This window comes from Lonchura striata, chromosome 2 (genome assembly GCF_050655825.1).
Source record: "Lonchura striata isolate lonStrDom1 chromosome 2, ASM5065582v1, whole genome shotgun sequence".
NCBI classification, from domain to species: domain Eukaryota; kingdom Metazoa; phylum Chordata; class Aves; order Passeriformes; family Estrildidae; genus Lonchura; species Lonchura striata.
Genome location: NC_140704.1, coordinates 107,040,113 through 107,057,927, shown reverse-complemented (window position 1 = coordinate 107,057,927; position 17,815 = coordinate 107,040,113). Strand labels below are relative to the sequence as shown.

At 39.0% G+C, this 17,815-nt stretch overlaps 1 protein-coding gene and 1 long non-coding RNA gene across 3 annotated transcripts in view; one reads left to right on the top strand and one right to left on the bottom strand.

The window, feature by feature from the left end:
- The window catches only part of ARHGAP28 (Rho GTPase activating protein 28), a 75,896-nt gene that overhangs the window by 48,049 nt on the left and 10,032 nt on the right, over positions 1-17,815 (top strand). For both annotated transcript variants that reach the window (XM_021525193.3, XM_085573757.1), the window contains 7 exons: positions 3,783-3,870; positions 5,747-5,904; positions 9,429-9,594; positions 9,707-9,798; positions 11,163-11,240; positions 14,377-14,539; positions 15,735-15,817. In XM_021525193.3, coding sequence (XP_021380868.3) covers positions 3,783-3,870; positions 5,747-5,904; positions 9,429-9,594; positions 9,707-9,798; positions 11,163-11,240; positions 14,377-14,539; positions 15,735-15,817 — 828 coding nt within the window. The remainder of the gene's footprint in view (positions 1-3,782; positions 3,871-5,746; positions 5,905-9,428; positions 9,595-9,706; positions 9,799-11,162; positions 11,241-14,376; positions 14,540-15,734; positions 15,818-17,815) is intronic.
- LOC144246493 (uncharacterized) lies at positions 4,849-16,253 on the bottom strand. Its single transcript, XR_013340189.2, has 2 exons — positions 12,904-16,253; positions 4,849-11,282 (listed from the first exon to the last, which is right to left on the bottom strand). It is a non-coding gene; the product is annotated as an uncharacterized LOC144246493 (long non-coding RNA).

Sequence of the window (17,815 nt, the reverse complement as noted above, 5' to 3'; positions counted from 1 at the left end):
TAGCCAAAAGAAGAGTGGCAGGAGTTGGGGACGGGCAGATCTTTTCAGCACAGCTGGGGAAGAGAGGCTGGTGAGGAGACTGCTTGAAATGACATGCAGTTTTGTTTCCCCATCCTGCCTTTTAGCTGGGAAGGGCAGAAGTAAACTGAACATGCTGCAAATAGCAAACCAGCTCTAATTATTTCACTTAACTCTATAATCCTCCCCATTAGGAGAATGGATTTACACCTCTTCCAGCAACCAAGAATCACAAGAGCCCAGAGGGATGGGTCACAGGATGGATTATTCTCTTCCTTGGCTAATGATGAGAGAAAAGGTGATTAGCTTACTAGGGTCACCTGAGATGAGATCAAGGGGACCACTAAACAGGCATAAATTAGTTGTCATCTGGAGTGGGGGAAGAAAAAGGTAGATTTGCCCAATTTTTTTCTCCCTGTTCTGAAAAAAACTTGGCTACTAGATGTTTTGCTGCTAGTGCCTTGTGGCCAGGCTCTGCATGGGTCAGCATAGAACAAAGGGTGCTTTTCCATCCATCCTTCCTTGAGGTCCATGCCTTCATGGTAGGAGTGTCCCCTCAACAGACAAAATGGACTGAAATAAAAGGAAATTCTTGTTTGATAGCTTTGGGGTTTTTTGGGTTTTCTTCTTGTTGCCTGTCCTGGAAAGGAGCAATGATCCTTAGGGATCCTGTGGATCCTTTGTACCCTGTGGTACAAAAAATGCTACCCTTGTGGTTATAAAAGGCTACCTTGGCAAGTAGAGCAGCCTGTCCCAGTTGAGGTGCTTTTGCTCTGCTTCAGACAGGTCCACAGCCAGCAGACTTGACTGACAGCCATACTACTGAGTTGTAAATTGGAGGATTTATTAAGCAGAGTGGCCTGATTTTTCTTACTGCTGGTACCCTGCTGCTTCCATCAGAAGCTGTCGGCTCTGCTGGTGCTCAGAGCTTAGAAGTATCAATGTCAGAATACAAATGGGGGACAAACATACATTCATTGATTCTGTAATTGTGGAGAGGAGATGAAGGACTGTGTTCATTAACGGCCCAACCCTGTACGTTGCAATTACTAAAACTCCTTAAGACTTTTTACAAGCATTTTACTTCAGCAATGCTTGACAAAATCATGTCCTAGTTAAAGAAGAACCACTTACTAACCCAAAGCTATTTGCATGAAAAGGTATTTGTGATGGCAGCACTAGAAAATATGAATATATTCAAAGCATGGGCAAATTGTATCCTGGACAGATATAATGTTATCCTCCTTCGCTTCTATTTCCTTTAACTGCAGGGATAAAATAAAATTTGGTCTCTTTGGTGCTCCAATGATTTGGTTTTACATCTTCTGCAATGAGGGTAGCTACTGAAAAAGTGTCTGTCTGCTTCATCTCCATCCTCTCCTTGCTCTTCTGATTTCATCTTCCCTTTGGAAATTCCTGTGTATGTTGTGGCAGCAAAGAGTGGGCTCATTTTTACTGTGTCTAATGAATCACTTTCAGTCAGAAATCAGGATATGGGAAGCCTCACCTTTTCTGGAGCCCTAGGCAAATGAATAAAGCTGTCACAGTTTATTTAAGGATACAATCTGACTCTTGGTCTTTCACATTCATTGAGAAAAGGTCTTCAAAAGTTCTTTAATTTTCTTTTACCCTACAGAAATAATGTGGATCTTTAAATTCATGCATTAAAAAGGTTTTATTCCCAGTGTTTCTAACATTAAAAAAAAATAAAGGGGTGGCAGGGAGGGGAGGAAGGAAGACATTTTCACAAAAGAGACACAGATTTGGTTTCATTATAGACTCTCACTATGGAGGCTGGGAAATGGGACTGAGAATATGACATTTTCAGGTACCCCAGTTATTGTGCACAGTTCACATTATTCAGGTCCCCAGGTTAGAGCTGCCTGCTGCCAGCCCTGCTGGGCGCCAGGCAGAGGTGTGCAGTCCACTCCATCTTCCATCTCTGTGTCTGCCTGCTCTTCCCTGCTTATCAGAACCAGGTTACTGCAGGTGCTTCATGACTCATTTCACTCATGTAACAAGGCTGGAAGTGTATTTTTTCTTAATAAACTTGACTGACCGGAAATCTATTCTGAATATTGTTCACAGGGTCAGACATTTTGAACACTGAAAGTGGATGAGCCAGTTGCTAATTTACCATTAATTTCTCCATCTGCATCTCAAGCAGAAGCATAACTACTTTTATGGTTGATTTTCCCAGATTGCTGAGAGAAGTTTAGCCATCCTCTCCACTTCTGTACTCCCAGCTTAAATTTATAGTGCTTTTTTGAAGATTTTTGTGTAAATGTTGTGGGATTTTATCATAAAAGTATGCAGTTCTCTTTTTTAAAAAACCTATAGTCCTTAGAGTCTTCTGGCAAAGGAAGCCCATGTGACTCAGATCCTGTTTGCTATCAAGTTCACAAGCCATTGAATGGACTTTCTCAGGAGAGATTTTATTCATGTTACATTTGACTTTGTTACCCGAATAGCTCAGAGGATAAGATTGGATAAAACAACTGAAACGTTGTTTCAGGCTTCCAATTGGAAGAGCTGCCTGTCTTTTAAATAGCTGATATTTTTTGACAGCCAAAACACTTCTCCTACACATTGACTACAGCTGGGGAAAACAGAATTTTTTCCCCTGAGGCATTGCTACTTGTTGATAAACAGCTGATTTAGCAATTTGAAGAGCAATTAAAAGAGCTGGTATTAAGGGCTCATGGGAGCAGGTTCAGCTGGAAAACTGGGTCTATTCCATCTGGCTCAGGGTGTGTGTGAGACAACAGGTTTGAGAAAGGCTAAGGATTTCAGGGCCTCCCATAAGGATGCAAATAACAGCAGAAAAAATGTTCCAGGTTTGAAACATCGTAGTTACTTTCATGAGTAACCTTCAGAGCAGCTTTATAATTCCTGACCTTGTTTTTGTTTGGATATTTTTTTACTCAAGAACAAATAGTTGAGCTGGCTGCTATTTCCCATGGAACACAGACACTCAGATTTGTCTTTATGAGCCACAAAACTGCTGAGGACAAGGCCAAAACTCCATTGCCAAGAAGAGGTGACGCTGCTTGAAAGTCACTCCTTGGGTTGTCAAGCACAATAATTGGGGTACCTGAAAATATCATAATCTTAGTGCCATTTCCCAGCCTCCAGAGTGAGAGTCTATAATGAAACTTCTCTGCAATGCAGAATGATTTCTGGAGTGGAAAGAAATGGATTTGAATATAGAAAATGTTTATTTGTTCCCTCAAGTTGTTTGTTGCAATTCACTGATAAAAGTATTAGTGTATAACCTATGAGAGGACATCCATCCTTTAATAGCTTTCAGGTGCCCAAATCATAAGAGGTAGCAGACTGACTGACTTCTGACAGGTCCCTGGGAATAGCAGGTATTCAGCCTGTGCCAGAGAGTCTTCAAAAAGATTTGTGGCCAAAATTATTAAAACCAGGATTAATTACAATTTGAGGAGGACCTTTTAGTTAGCCTAATTCTATACAGCAATTTACTTAGCTAATTTCAGTCATTTTATAAGACAGGATTCATTAGGTACAGCAAGCTGCAGTATTACTGACCTCCACATGGTCCAAATCTGTGCAGTCTGGGGAAGATTGATTCTCAGGCTTGGCTATAAAAAATATACTCTTGACTAATCACAACATGTTGCTTAATCTTGTCAAGAGAGTGTAAGCTGAGAGTGATACACCTTTGCTTGAACTGTAGCAGTTTCTGTCCATAGACGTTTGCCTTCACTGCACTCTGATCATTTTTCCTTGCCTTTCAGCCCACATTTGAGACAGTTCCAGTGTCACCAGTATCTTCTAATGGCATCCAGCTTCCTGGGCAGAAACCAGTTTGGAAATCAGTTAGCTGTGAGTATGGCAACATGTAACCAGTGTTCACTTCCTCTTAGGAAAATGACAGAGGGAAAGAGCCTTTTGTGGTTCAGAGGTTAGTCCCTTCTTTCATGTTGGGGCAGTACTGCGTATATTTCTTTAAAATCATTGTCAGCTTATTGTCATTCAGGAACCAAAGTTTCCCATTAAAGACCAACGTTGTACAGACACAGACTGCTGCCCTTGAGGCATCACCATCTAAAAAATGCTGATCATTGCAAGGCTGGGAATGTAAAAATAATCGGTAAGCAATATCATGCAGAATTTGTCCAAAATATGTCATCAGTGTATTTTCTTGCTGCAAATCAGAGAGGCATATTTCCTCCACATTTCTTCTCCAGTACTGCAGAAGTTGTAGTACTAGAAATTTATAAGTTTTCCTAGTTCTGCCCTGCTATTCTGATCTATGAATGGTGTTATCCCTTATATTCTTTGCCCTGACAGTGATTGGCAGTGCTAATGAAAGTAATAGTTCTCCTCTATCCAGTGTCTGGATAATTGTCAGCAACCTTCCACGAGAATGTTCATCTCTTAGTTTGAAAGCTCTTCCTGTCACCATTGTTCAGGGCTTAACTAAAGGGATATTAATACCCAAATTTCTAAACTAATCCTTTGGATGTTTACCTCTGGATACAGTGCCACAGACATTTTCCTTGGTGGCAAAAGCTGCTCCGCTGATACTTCTGCTCTGCAAGCAGTTTTACTGAAACAGATGAGGAACCAAATGTCATGGGGTACTATGAGTAGTCTGTGGTTCCAGGTTCAAGGATGGAAAGAGAGATGGAAAACATCTTAAATGGCTTGGACATAAGACAACAACTAAAGCCACAGTTCAGAAACCAGAAGCCACTTAATAACAAACTTAACTTTTTTCATATCAGACTTGTAAAATATGTGGTGTTGCAAAAAAGTCCCTGTAAACACAATGATTCAGAAAACATGGGCATGCACAAGTTTATAAGACTTGTAACATTTTTTTAATTCACTTTCTGATTGCCATGGCTTTTGAATACACTTGTGTCATGTTAGTAAATTCTTCTCTGTAGTCCTGTGGGCTGAAACTTTACTTTCAATTAGATTCATGATTCCATCACAAATGGATTTAGGAGCTCAACCTTAGAGGAAAGTTAAAAATTGACCTGAGATACTAGAGATCTAGAAAGTTGGCAACCCTGTAACTCATTTACAGTAGCATATTTCTGGACTTGATTGTATTGATTTCAAAAATTTTCCTCTGACATCCAGTAATTTAAGGAGGTGACTAAATTTTAGAGAAGTGCAATAAGTAATTTCACAATATCTACTATAAATGCCAGTAGATACAGTGCTTTTCAAACTGGAATATTGTATGTTTTGTCCTGTTATGGTGCTATACACCTAAACTATCAACAATGAGAAATGTGTGTATGTGAGTACATAAAATATATGCACAATGTCTTGTGATTGTAAATAAGTCATCAGTAACCTGAGAAACTGTGTCAACAGCATTTTTCTGTCAAGACCTTTTATTTGTAATTGTTCATTTGACAAGTGTCACCACAGTTTGCTGGCCTGGGAAGATAAGGATGGAGTAAGAAAACTTGGTAATTCCTGATAAACAGGAAGTTCCAGCTTGACTATATTTCTCATAGAAAGCAATAAGTTAAATACCCTAAAATGAAAGTAAGGATTTTAATTGTAAGGGGTTGTTTTCTCAAGACAAAACAGGAACATGCTGTGGTTTGCAATGAAATTCCTCTTTGAAGCACTTCCTTTATTCCTTTCTCAAGAATTTTGTCTTCTTGGTTCAATTTTTTAATGTCTCTGTACTAAATGCAATTCATTATTCTTATATAATTTCCCTTATTTTCAGCTAAGAGCTGCCTAGACTGTAGAACAGATAAGGGCAGCCCATCCATAACAGAAGAGCTCTCCTATGATGTCTCTTTCTCAGAATCCATTACAGTCCTTCCGAAAACCCAAGAGTGGCCAAAAAACCAGAGGTTCAAAAAGGAAGACTCAGCTTTGCCAGTAAGTTTCTTCTCCATATATTTCCTTGATTGTTTTCTTTAACACAGCAATTTCCTGTTTTATATCCCCAGTACAATGGAGTCTGTTAAGATACATCTGGCCTTTGCAGTGTGTGTTTTGTAGAGACTTCTCAATGTGCCTGCCTACTGCCTGTGACTGATTCCCAAAGTTAATATGGATATCCAAGCCAGGTTTTTACTTGTACCCATCATAAACATGTGCACCCAGATGAGTATGTGTAACTCAGTCCACAAATATTGCATCATCCACAATTTTTTCACACAGAAATAGCAACTGCTTATTGGCATTAAAGCTAACAATCATTTTCATTACTGGTCTGCTTTCCTACTTTTCCCCCCATGGATTATCTGCCTTTGTTAACATATGGATTTAAAATTGCTTTGCAGATTAAGGGAGGAAAGCAAACTTTATTCCTGAAGCAGTACTGGCTGTTTCCAGTCAGTATTGAGTGCAAATCACACTGTAGGAGATACTACATTAATTATTCAATAAAAGTTTGCCATATAATACAACCAAGCATTCACTGAGCTGTTGTGTCATTATCTGGAATTATTTCATGAAGTCATGGAAGTCAGTCACATGAGCCCTCACAACTTCCATCACTGAAAATTGGATACCACCTCTTCAGTGACATGTATGAAGTAGCTGTAAAGTATTTGGAAAAAATTCCTGAATGTTTTGATGTCCTGATGTCCCAAACTAATCTGAAATTGTTAAAATCCACACAGACATTGAATTATCTGAGAATTAGGCAGTTGTCCACCTCAGATTCCACCAAGGAAGAAGCTGAGATGCAGAAGTAAGCTTCTATGTTGAATAAGACACCAAGTAGATTACATAATTTATGTGAAATCCCTGTGCTTTTTCTTTTTCTATCTTTCATTGTTTGATGTTTTTTTTGGTTTTTTTTGTGGGGGTAACTTGGTGTCTTGTGTCAGCTAAGGGCATCTCTACACTCATCATGATTTTGGTCTTTAATACAACTCATGCACACTCACAAATTGTTATCTTCAAAAGCACAGACAACTCCCAGCTGACAGAGCAGGGAAACTGATGACAAAGAGTGAAGAGAAGATGCCATATTGAATATCATGGATCTGTGGATTAATAATTGATAAGCCTTAGAAAATGCCAGTATTGTGCTGGAGTTGAACTGCTCTGCATGCAGGAGGTAATTTTATGAGCTCAGAAGACCACACAAGAAACATGCCAGGTCATTGCAGAGTGTTTCTGAATAAAGTTCATCATAGCTGTTGATGTTGGCCTTTCCCTTGTTTCATCTGCTGCTGCTCGTGGTGTTTGGTTTTTTCCCACGGTGACTCAGACCATAATGGGCCTCAGCAGAAAAATCACCTCTCACTCTGTTACACTGAGCAACCAGTCACCTACACTCAGAAGGACAGTGGGACAATGGGGCTACACTGGAGGCTGTGCAACATCACACTTTCTCCAGGACAGGCATGACAGCATAGCCAACTTCATTGATGGTGTGTACAAAGCTGCACAGACATTATATATCATAAAATAGCATGTCCCAAGCAGCAGGGAATCCTCTGACTCCTACAAGAGTCAACTCAACATCCCCAGGAGCATAGGGATTTCCCCAAAGTAAATGTGATTTCTCCAATGTGGGACCATGGTCCATGTGACTTAGCTGAAGACAGCACAGAACTACAAGTCTTGAGTACACTGCACAGTTCCATGTAGAAAAAACATTGCAAAATATAAGACATGATCTTTAGCCAAAACATTAGTAATCCAATTTCAGGATAGCCCAACCTCCTTCAAACATGCATATTACACCACTATAAGAAAAAACACTGGAAAATTGTGACACAAGACAGAGAAAGAGAGCCAGACCCAAAGTTTGTATTAACCACAGCATCACGTCATAGTGACCCCTAGGAGTCAAACAGCCACTGTGGAAAATCTTTGTAGTACCCTTTTTAATCAGTTTTGCAGTGCTTAGAATTTTTTCTCTTTTACCCCAGAAAATATATGTATACAGTCTGGATTTTTTTTCTTTTTTCCAAGGTGAAAACTTTTGCACTTTTTGTATCACTAGAACCAAAATGTGTGGATATTCTTTAGTATTTTTTGTTTCTTCAGAAGGCTTAACTTCCATGCAGCTTTTGTCACATTTAGTCCCAGAAAAAAGGCTAACAATGTAATCACTGCATTCTAAGTCGGGAATATTCTGGGCTAAAACTGCCCCAGGCAGCAAGTAAAAAAGTTATGCCATTCCCTACACTCTTTCTCCCCCAATTATTGTTTACCCCTATTGAAAGACCATATGCAGTGTAGTTTATAAAGTCCTAAACTACATGATCTAGATGTCCTTTGTACTCTACTCTCTCCCTTTTGCAATGTGGTGTAAGTTTAATTCTGTTTTGATTTGGTTTAGGGTTTCGTTTTTTTTTTTTTTTTTTTGGTGGTGGTTTTCTTTTTTTTTTTTTTTTAACCTTTTTCTTAATCAGTCTGACTGGCTTAATTTAAAGGTGGGTTAAACCTTTTGAGACCAAATTTGTTTAAAAAAATTAAGGACTGGGCTGAAATCTCCAGAAGCAAAAAATTACTAGAGGCTGGGTTTCCATTCAGTTCCCTAAAGGAAGGAGATAATTTTGTAATACTATTTATTTATGCCTCTGACTAACAATACCTAGTTTAAATTTTTAAAAAAGTACAATACCAAAGATCCACAGTTCTTTGAAAAGCATGGTTCTTACCATGTTTTTTACTATGACTTTGTTATTATGCCTAACAATTATGTCAGAAACTGACGGGTGTTTGTTCTTTTTGACATTTGTATAAATGCATCTGTTATGACGCAACATTCCTGGCTCTGGTCCCTGACACTGCAGTTTCTAAAATATGTAGACATCTTCACATGCCCCCAGATTACTCAGTATCATTTAGTTTAAGTCTACTTGAATAAATTATTTGTTAGCTGCTGGGAGTCCTGTTTCTAAGCTTTCTTGAATAATAAAAGATACCACTAAGTTGGCAGGTTGGCTTCTGAACTAAACAATTTTGCTTCTGGGCTTTTCCTCAGATCTTTAGTTTGAACTCCCCTGTAAGACCTCATAAGTTAATAGCATTATGCAAGACAGCCATGGATTCATTACACACACACAATTAACACAGAACCATATCCATCATTAACTGTGTCAGCCACTTCAACAGCATTCAAAGATGTTTTGGGGAAGGCAGAAACAGAGCAAAATACTACATCCTGCAGAAGCTGGGCAAAACTTTTAAAGAAGCATGTAACTCATTTGTCCCGCTGAAGTGTAACCACTGAGGTGCTCCAGCACCACTTCCCAGTCAAACTGCAAGGGTGCATGGTGAGCAAGAAGCTCAGTTTTAGGGCTGTAGTTCATCTCTTTATTGTGATCCATCCACCTGAACACGACCTCCAATCACATCTGCGCGTCTCCTTTAAAACAAAAATGCACTTCCTGTAACTTTGGTGCAATTAAAGATGCGACCCATCTCTACTGTAGAAATTCATTGTTCGGAAAAGCCGTTTTGGACTGACAGAGGTTGGGGACCTCTCTCCCGAGGACATGAAGAAGATCCGCTACCTCTCCCTGATCGAGCTCACGGCCTTCTACGACGCGCTGGGCGTGGAGCTGAAGAGGAACCGCCTAGAGAGGGTGCGGGGCCGAGGTACCGTGTGTGGCATCCCCTTTGCAGTCACCTTCATGTCCATCAGCTTTGAAAGAATGTGCTTAGGAGGCTGTGTTTCCTTGTTTTCACATTTGTTGTTATTGTTTTTAAGAGAATGGTCTTTTCGGAGTCCCTCTCACCGTACTGCTGGAGAATGATCAAAAGAAGGTTCCTGGAACAAAAGTGCCCCTTATCTTCCAAAAAGTGAGTATCACTTGGTCTTCTTGGTCACTAGGATTTTCTTTTCCACCATTTGTATTGATACTCAAAGGAGTCATCAGATAAGAGAAATTTCTGACAGGCATTACAGACTGGCAGGTGTCTAGAGATTGTCTGACTGAATATTATGGTTTGAAAACTTTGTGACAAGAAGAGAAAATCTGCTCCTTTTTTGTTTTTTTTTATTTGTAGTGGGTACTCTTTTTGATTTTTGTAATTATGTGATACTATGCAGGAAACTTTGGGGAAAAAAAATGTCTTTCTGTTTCCCTTTTTCATTAAAATAGAGAGCCAAGCAAAACTGTGTGTGTGCAGAAGTGGCAGAGATGAGTTGTCTCAGGAGTTTTAATTTCACATTAATTCAAGGCATAGGTATTACTTAGCTAGTTTCCAGAATGGAAGCAGTATCGTATGACAAGACAAGGGTATTTAAATGAGACATTTGGCCACACAGGGATATCCTGGGGATGTCTTGGAGGCAGGTACACAGACACAAGTATGTGTGCAATTGCACAGATTTACACAGACTCGAAATGGCAACAGCTTTCCTTGTACATACTGACAAAAGAAGTGTTGGGGAGTGTCAGGGAAAAGAGTGACACGACTTGAGCATATACATGACTTTGCGATTAGCTCCACTGCTGCCCTATCAAGATAACATTGGAAATTAGATGATTAAAGGTTAGGGCAGGAAGCAGATCTGGTGGTGAAAATCCAGAGCTGTATGATTAAATGCTGGAAAAATTTTTTTCCTCTATGTTCAAAATTACATAAAATCAAAGCACTTTTTTTGTTTTTGTGGGTTTTTTTTTTGTTTTGTTTTGTTTTTTTTTTTTTATAACCAATTGGAGTGGAAAGTGTAGTCCTCTATTCACAGATATTTCAAAATAAAATATCCTGGGATCATTTTCTAATCAGAGTTCTCAGTTCCAAAAAACCTATGTTATCTATAGACCTTTCCATTGTGTCCCTTGGGGTGCACTTAAACATTTCTCAGAGGTTATTTTTCCTTCAAAACACCATTGTGTTTAAGTATATCTGCTGTTTCATTAATATATTTATGTGTTAATTGTTCTATAGCTGTGCCAACTTTCAAGTCAAGGACAGAGGGGCCTATTGCACTAGCAGTTTTTTATACTCTACGTACTCCTTACTTCAGGATCAGGACTATGGAAGCAGATTAGGCAGATTTATTTACATAAACTGTCTGGACTTCATTAGCTGACTCCATAGAAATGTATCTTTTTTCAGATTAGTTTAAAGGATACCTAGATTGAAAAGAAAGTCAGGAGTATCTTAAGCACTTCTGAGTATTTTCCTGGGTTTTTTTTTTTTGTCTCTTCTTTCAGCTGCTGCTCAAGCTTGAGGAAACAGGTTTGGAAACTGAAGGAATTCTGCGGGTTCCCGGATCTGCCTCCAGAGTCAAGGTATACACTCAAGACAGTTTTCTGTCTTCTGGACCACAGACTCTATGTAAAATAATACAGGATACACACAAATTCAGACTGAACACAAATACTGATCTGTGTAGCTCAGCATTCCTACTCCTGCCAGTGAAAGGTCAGATTAGTTCCTGGGAACCAATAAATCACAGACCATTTGGTCTATTACTTTGATTTAGTTAATGTTCTATATAAAGTGCAGAGGATGTTGAATGTGATTTTTCTCCACAAAACTTTGAGACATCCTTTCACTTTATCTCTGTCATCCAAAATTGCTGTGGTCTTATCTCTGTTTTAATTTATTTCAGAAATGCAGAGTTCCTAAACTGAGTGAACATCAGATAAAGATCTTATTCTATGTCATTTTAACCTCTGTGTCAATTTATTTTTCATTTATCATCTGTGATCTCGCAATTTCATGATCCAAGTGAGAGAAATTTGGCCTCTGTTCACTGCTGGCAGCCTGAAGTACTGCATTTTCACAGGCTATTTGTGGGCTATGAACACAGTATAATTGGCACCCAATAACCTGACGCTGTGGGCCAGTGATATGTGCAATTGTTTCTCCAGACCAACTTCATTCCAGGAGCTGGAGGAGGCAAATTAGAAAAACAAGGCATTTTTTTGGTTGGTTAGGCTTTTCTTTCTGGGCTTATTAGAGTCTATCTCTTTCCCAGATTTTTGGGGTTTTTTTCCTTATACTTTTTTTTTAATCTGGTTTAAGCAACACCTTACAGTGCATCCTCCTCCCACTTTTTCATGCAGGAAGTGTCAACAAATAATGGGGATTGCTAAACAGTTGGGTGGACTGAGGATCATAAAAAATGGCTGAATAAGAAAAAGCAGCATTACATGAAACACACTAAAGATAGGCAGCAGCATGCCAGCTCCTTCGACTCCATGTATTGATAAAAGTACCCAAAGCCTTGAAAAGTGCCACATCTTGCAGAAGGGAGCTCCTAACTTGCCCTGTACTTTTCAACTTCCTCATTTTTTCATACAAATGATTGAATCTTATTTTACACAATCTCAAATTTTTCCAGTCTTTCCATGGAGATTGCACAGCAGGGCTGTGCTCTAGTTCAATTATTTTCATATTCTTTGCATACACTGCACTGTGTCTTGTTCACTTCTTTTTCACAACCTTTATCCTGGGAGCTGCTATGAGATATGACTTCATATGCAACTCCTCTATACTAGGTGGTAAGTTAAACTGCCCATATAAAAGTTTTAAACTATTTGAGTTTTGGTTTCATTTGACTCTGCCCAACAAACCAACGAGCAATAGCGAGATTTTTTTCAAAGCAGATCCAGATTTCATCCTTCAAAAGCCTTCATACATTATTATGACATTAGGACCTGAGGGTATTTCAACTTTATTTCAGTCTTGTTTGGAAAAGAAAAGGCATATGGAAATGATTAAAGGTTTCTCTTCTATAAAACAAAGAGTAAAAGAAATTAATACAAGTTTTCCTCTGTAACCAAAGCTCCAGTGAACCAAAACTGTATGATAGTCTAGTGAAGGATCAGTCATGTAAAAAAAATTGCAGCACATATTTTAAAATTATTAGATGCATATATAGATACATGTATACAAGGCAGGAAGGCAGAGGAGAGAGGGAATTAAATATATAAAATATATGCTTACCTATATATATATATAACGTTTATGTTTCCAAAACCTTCCATTCTGTTTTTGTGGCTTTTTCCCAGTTCTCAGCAGAAAAATGTGGACTAGAATTCCGTCCTCTTGTGCTTTTGATGAGGTGGGGATTTCTGTTCCACATTTCCAGTCAGTTGCAGGAGAAAATTCAGTCTAGGTGTTTGTATTGATTATGTGCAAAGGATGTGACTACAGAGGAAGCTGAGATAGCCCAGATTAAAACCAGTAAAATGTGCTAGTAAAAATGACACTGTAACATTTTATGAGAAATCCTGAACGACTTTCTACTTCTGTTTGTGCAACCATTTGGCTTCATTATTTGTGACTGTACTTGAAAAGTAATTTCCTTCCATTCATGTGAGATGTGGCAAGCAGAATTCATTTTTAAAAGCTTTTCTGCCTGAATGGACTGAACTTTTTGCATAATAATAAAGTACATCTGACAAAATCATGATCTGAAACTTAATATTTGCTACAGATATATTTTATCATAAATGGTCTCGTAAAAAGCAGCAACAAACTTCCTATGGATAGGACAGTGTTTGGCCAGTAATAATTGTGAAAGCTGCATTATTTATGGACATCCTTATATTAAAATTCTCTCCTTCAATCTTTTTAACTCAACAATTTTTTGAGGACCTTGCATTTTTTGAACGGTGATCTGGGTTTGAAGCCAAATCCTGTCCTACTAGGAGCCTTGCTGAGTATTTCCCTTTCACATACGTGTTTTGAACACTGGATAGTGACTCTCCAGAACTTAACTGACCTTTGTTATGGAGAAGGAAGCTGCCTTTGGAGAACAAGGGGATTAAATGGGAACCCAAAATGGTATCATCATCAATTCTATCTTAAACCTCTCCCGTGTCTTTAGAAGTTTGGGGGGCGGGGAGGTTTATGCATTGAGGTTTTTTCTGACAGTAATGGATTTGAATATTTCTTTTTCTACAATTTGATCAAATCTAACTATAATTATCCTAATGTAAGTCTTCCTTTCAAAGAATGGAAGATCTGAATTTTAAACCATTTGCTCAAGGCCCATGGATTCAGAATACCTAGCAAATTCACTGGCAGTGAAGAAGAAACACCACTGCTTTGTGACTTAAGAGTCAAAAACTCTGGAGAGTGTTCTGAACAAAAAGAACAGCTGTGCAAACTGAGTTTTCTGCTTCTAGTTTTAAGACGTTGCACAAAATGTCTTGCTTTAAGGTGGTTCAAATTGTTCACTGGCATAAATCTAGATAGAGCAAATCAAATTTAGCCTGGGTTGCCAAATATCTGCAGGAACTTGACTTGTTAACCTGCTCTGAGCTCCACATGGTTGTCACTGGGTTAGGGCCGCTTTAGTTCAAGTGCTGTAGTACAAACCTATCTGCTGCTTGTAATGGGATTTCTGAAGTGATCACAAACTGCTCGATCAGCAGCAATGATTGAAGGCCAAATGTTTCTTTTATTTTTCAGAATCTCCATCAAGAACTTGAAGCAAAATTTTATGAAGACACCTTTGACTGGGACCAAGTACGAAATAATGATGCAGCAGGACTGCTAAAAATGTTTATAAGAGAACTCCCAAGCCCACTCTTCACAGTAGAATATCTGCCTGCATTCATCATGCTAGTAGAAAGTATGTGGAATTGGAGTTAGTATGGACTGATATGATAAAATGCAAGAGCAGACGTTACATTTTTTTTCTCTTCTCTGAAGTATTTAGAGAAAAGTCATGTAATTTTTTCTCCCTCTGAAGTAGAGAGGAAAACAGATCTGGTGCTTTGCCTAGACATTTTAATTTTCTGTAAGGTTTTGTTTTCAAAAGAGAAGGCTGTCTGCATTCAGCTAATTGCACAGCTTTGTTATGTGAACAAAACAACTGTTTAATGTAAAATTTGGAACCTGTGTACTGGTATACACAGTGACTGAGTAATGACTTTCATATATAGCCTCTGATTCACATTAACTGTAGGTTTTACAAATGAAAATTTCTGGAAGGTAAAAAACTCAAATCTCTATCCTTAATCTACTAGACCTACTGGGCCTATTTTATTTATGTTAAAGTTTATGTTGAGGTCAGATCATCGGTACAGAGATGTATGTGAGCACAGAAAGGTTCAGGCAGCTGGGCTTTGTTTTCAGTGTACATACACCCTCTCAATCTCAGCACATTTTGTTCATTTCTCTTCCAGGAAGAATGCAATTGTACCTTGCCATACCAATGACTTCACTGTAAAGTCACTCGAGCTAGGACACACTGAAGTCTCAGGATGGTGAATTTATTAGCAAATTGGTACAGAAAACTGAGGATCTTTACATAAGATTGCAGTCACGCTTTCAGTGTCTCCATGAGTAGCTTAAAGGGCAGAAGGAGGTGACCTCTCTCCATAAACTTCACATACCTGAGTGTGTGTGGACTGCTTTTGAGCTCCAGGCTGCATGCAGTTACAATGGCTCAGTTTGGAGAAGACTGAACAGGAGATGTCTGTGCAGAATAAAGTGACTTTGTTCCCTACAACAAATACACAGATATCTAAGAGAAACTAGCTAGTACTAAAAAATACTGGATTGTATATTGATTCACATATTAATATGGTTATAATTTTATAGCGCCTTGTGTCCCTGTGTGACAAAGATCCAAGATGATGAGGAAAAACCTACTCATTAAGGTGATTTTGAATTTGGGGAAAAGTGTATGGTTAATTAACACCTAAGCATGCTAGTCTCAACCAGGGACTAGCTGGTGTTTCTAGAACTGCTGACACACAACATTTTTAGAACAAACCAATTCCAGTTGGGATTTCAAAAGCATTAATTATTCATGTCTTTAGAAATCTCCAAGATCAAGTTACAACTACAAGCTTTGCATTTGTTGATCATGCTGATGCCTGAAGCCAACAGAAACACAGCCAAGGTAAGTTCTTCATTTGCTATCACCTGCTTCACCTGCTGTCACCTGTGGTGCTATTGACTTTTAAATGAGAGACTCATTTTTTTTCAGATGCTACACGGGGAAAGTATTCGTCTGTGTTTTTTGACGATTTCCCTCAAAAGATATTCAAATTTCCTGGCTGTCATTTCTTTTACAAGCAATTAAGAAATAATTGGGAGTATCCAACTGCTGGATCTCAGGCATCATTGTTATGGAGCACTCATTTCAAAGAGGCATATTCCTTGCTTAGTGTGAACAAAGGAGGTCCTGTTTCTGGAATTTTTGTATAACTGAAATTCTCCAGAATGAATTTGAAAGAGAAGCTGCCCTGTAGGATTTTGCCTAGTACTCCTGGTACTGGAAGGGCTTTCAGGGCACTGGACCAGGCTGCAGCATGCAGTCCAAAGTAAAAATGTGCATCTGTAGCACAGATGTCAGGAGCTCACCCTCAGTTTGCCTTACAAATCCATGCCCACCCCCATGTGCCAATTCCTGGTATGAACACAGTGGGTACAAGCATTTTGGATGTTCGGGAGCTCCCGGATCTGACTGCAGCTATGTCCTGACCATAAGAGACACTGGTTGCATCTTTGAGCCTGTTTCTACATCAAGGAAACCTGAGTGAAGAAGCTTCCTGGGAACCTTCAGACATTTCATCAGGTCCCTGTTCATCAAAACCATGCAAGTTTCCCATTTCTGAAGGCCTTTAATTAGTCAGTTTAGACACAACCTTATCAGTTCAGGTCCCTTCTTTAACCTGAATTTATTTATACAATAACCAGGGACAAGAACAAGAGCTGTCTTCAAAGCACCTGGAGGTCTACTAGTGCTCTGTAAAGAATGGGGGTTGTTTCTGCTACCAAAGTTCATTTGGATATAAAGCTGCATATGTAAAACACATGCTAGAGGAGTAGTCTTAATTATTACTTTATTACTAATTAGGCTTCTGTACAAAAATAGAAGTGATGACAAAACTTTACACAGCTCCACTCTCTTGTCTATAATGAGATCTTAGAAACTTCTCCAATACAGTTTCTATTTTGTAATTCTTGGGTTTGTAAAAATGTTTTAATTGCTATGTCAGAGTACCAAGACAGTGTTTTTAGTGGTATGGTTTTCATGGTTTAACCAAGAGGCAGCTAATACCTGTCATGGTTTAACCCTAGCCAGCAACCAAGCATGTGCAGCTTCTCACTCACTCCCCCATCAGTGGGATGAGGGAGAGAATAAGCAGTGTAAAAGCTGGAAAATTAATGAGTTGAGATAAATGTAATTTAAAAGGAAAACAAAGGCTGTTCATGAAAACAGAGCAAACAAAGGAACTCGCCATTTCCCATGGGCAGGCAGGTGTTCAGCCATCACCAGGGGAGCAGGGCTTGATTGCATGTAACAGTTACTTGGGAAGACAAATGCCATCACTGCAAAGTCCCCCCCTTCCTTCATCTTTCTCCCACTTTTTTACACTGAGCATGATGTCACATGGTCTAGAATATCCCTTTGGTCACCTGTACTGGCTGTGTTTCCTCCTTATTTCTCATGCATCTCAGCACTGGCAGCACAAAAATCAGAAGCCTGGGCTCTAAGCAAGTCCTAATCAGCAATAACAACAACAACAAAAAAATCTAATTATAAACACTGTACAGCACAAGTCCCAAACATAACCCTATACCAGTCAGCATGAAGAAAATTAACTCCACTCCATCTGAAGCCAGCACACCACCACACAGTCATTCCTTCAGTCCTCCCCCTCCCAGTGGGATGGGTGAGAAAATTTGAAAAGAAAAATGAAATTCATGGGTTGACAACAGCAGTTTAATAGGACAGAAATGAATGGGAAAATAATAATGATTGATTAATTAGAGCACACAAACTGTGCACAACACAGTTTTTCACCACTCACTGACTGATGCCCAGCCAGTTCTTGAGTAGTGGGCCAAGATTAGTTTTCCCTACAGTTTAGATAGTGAGCACAATGCCATA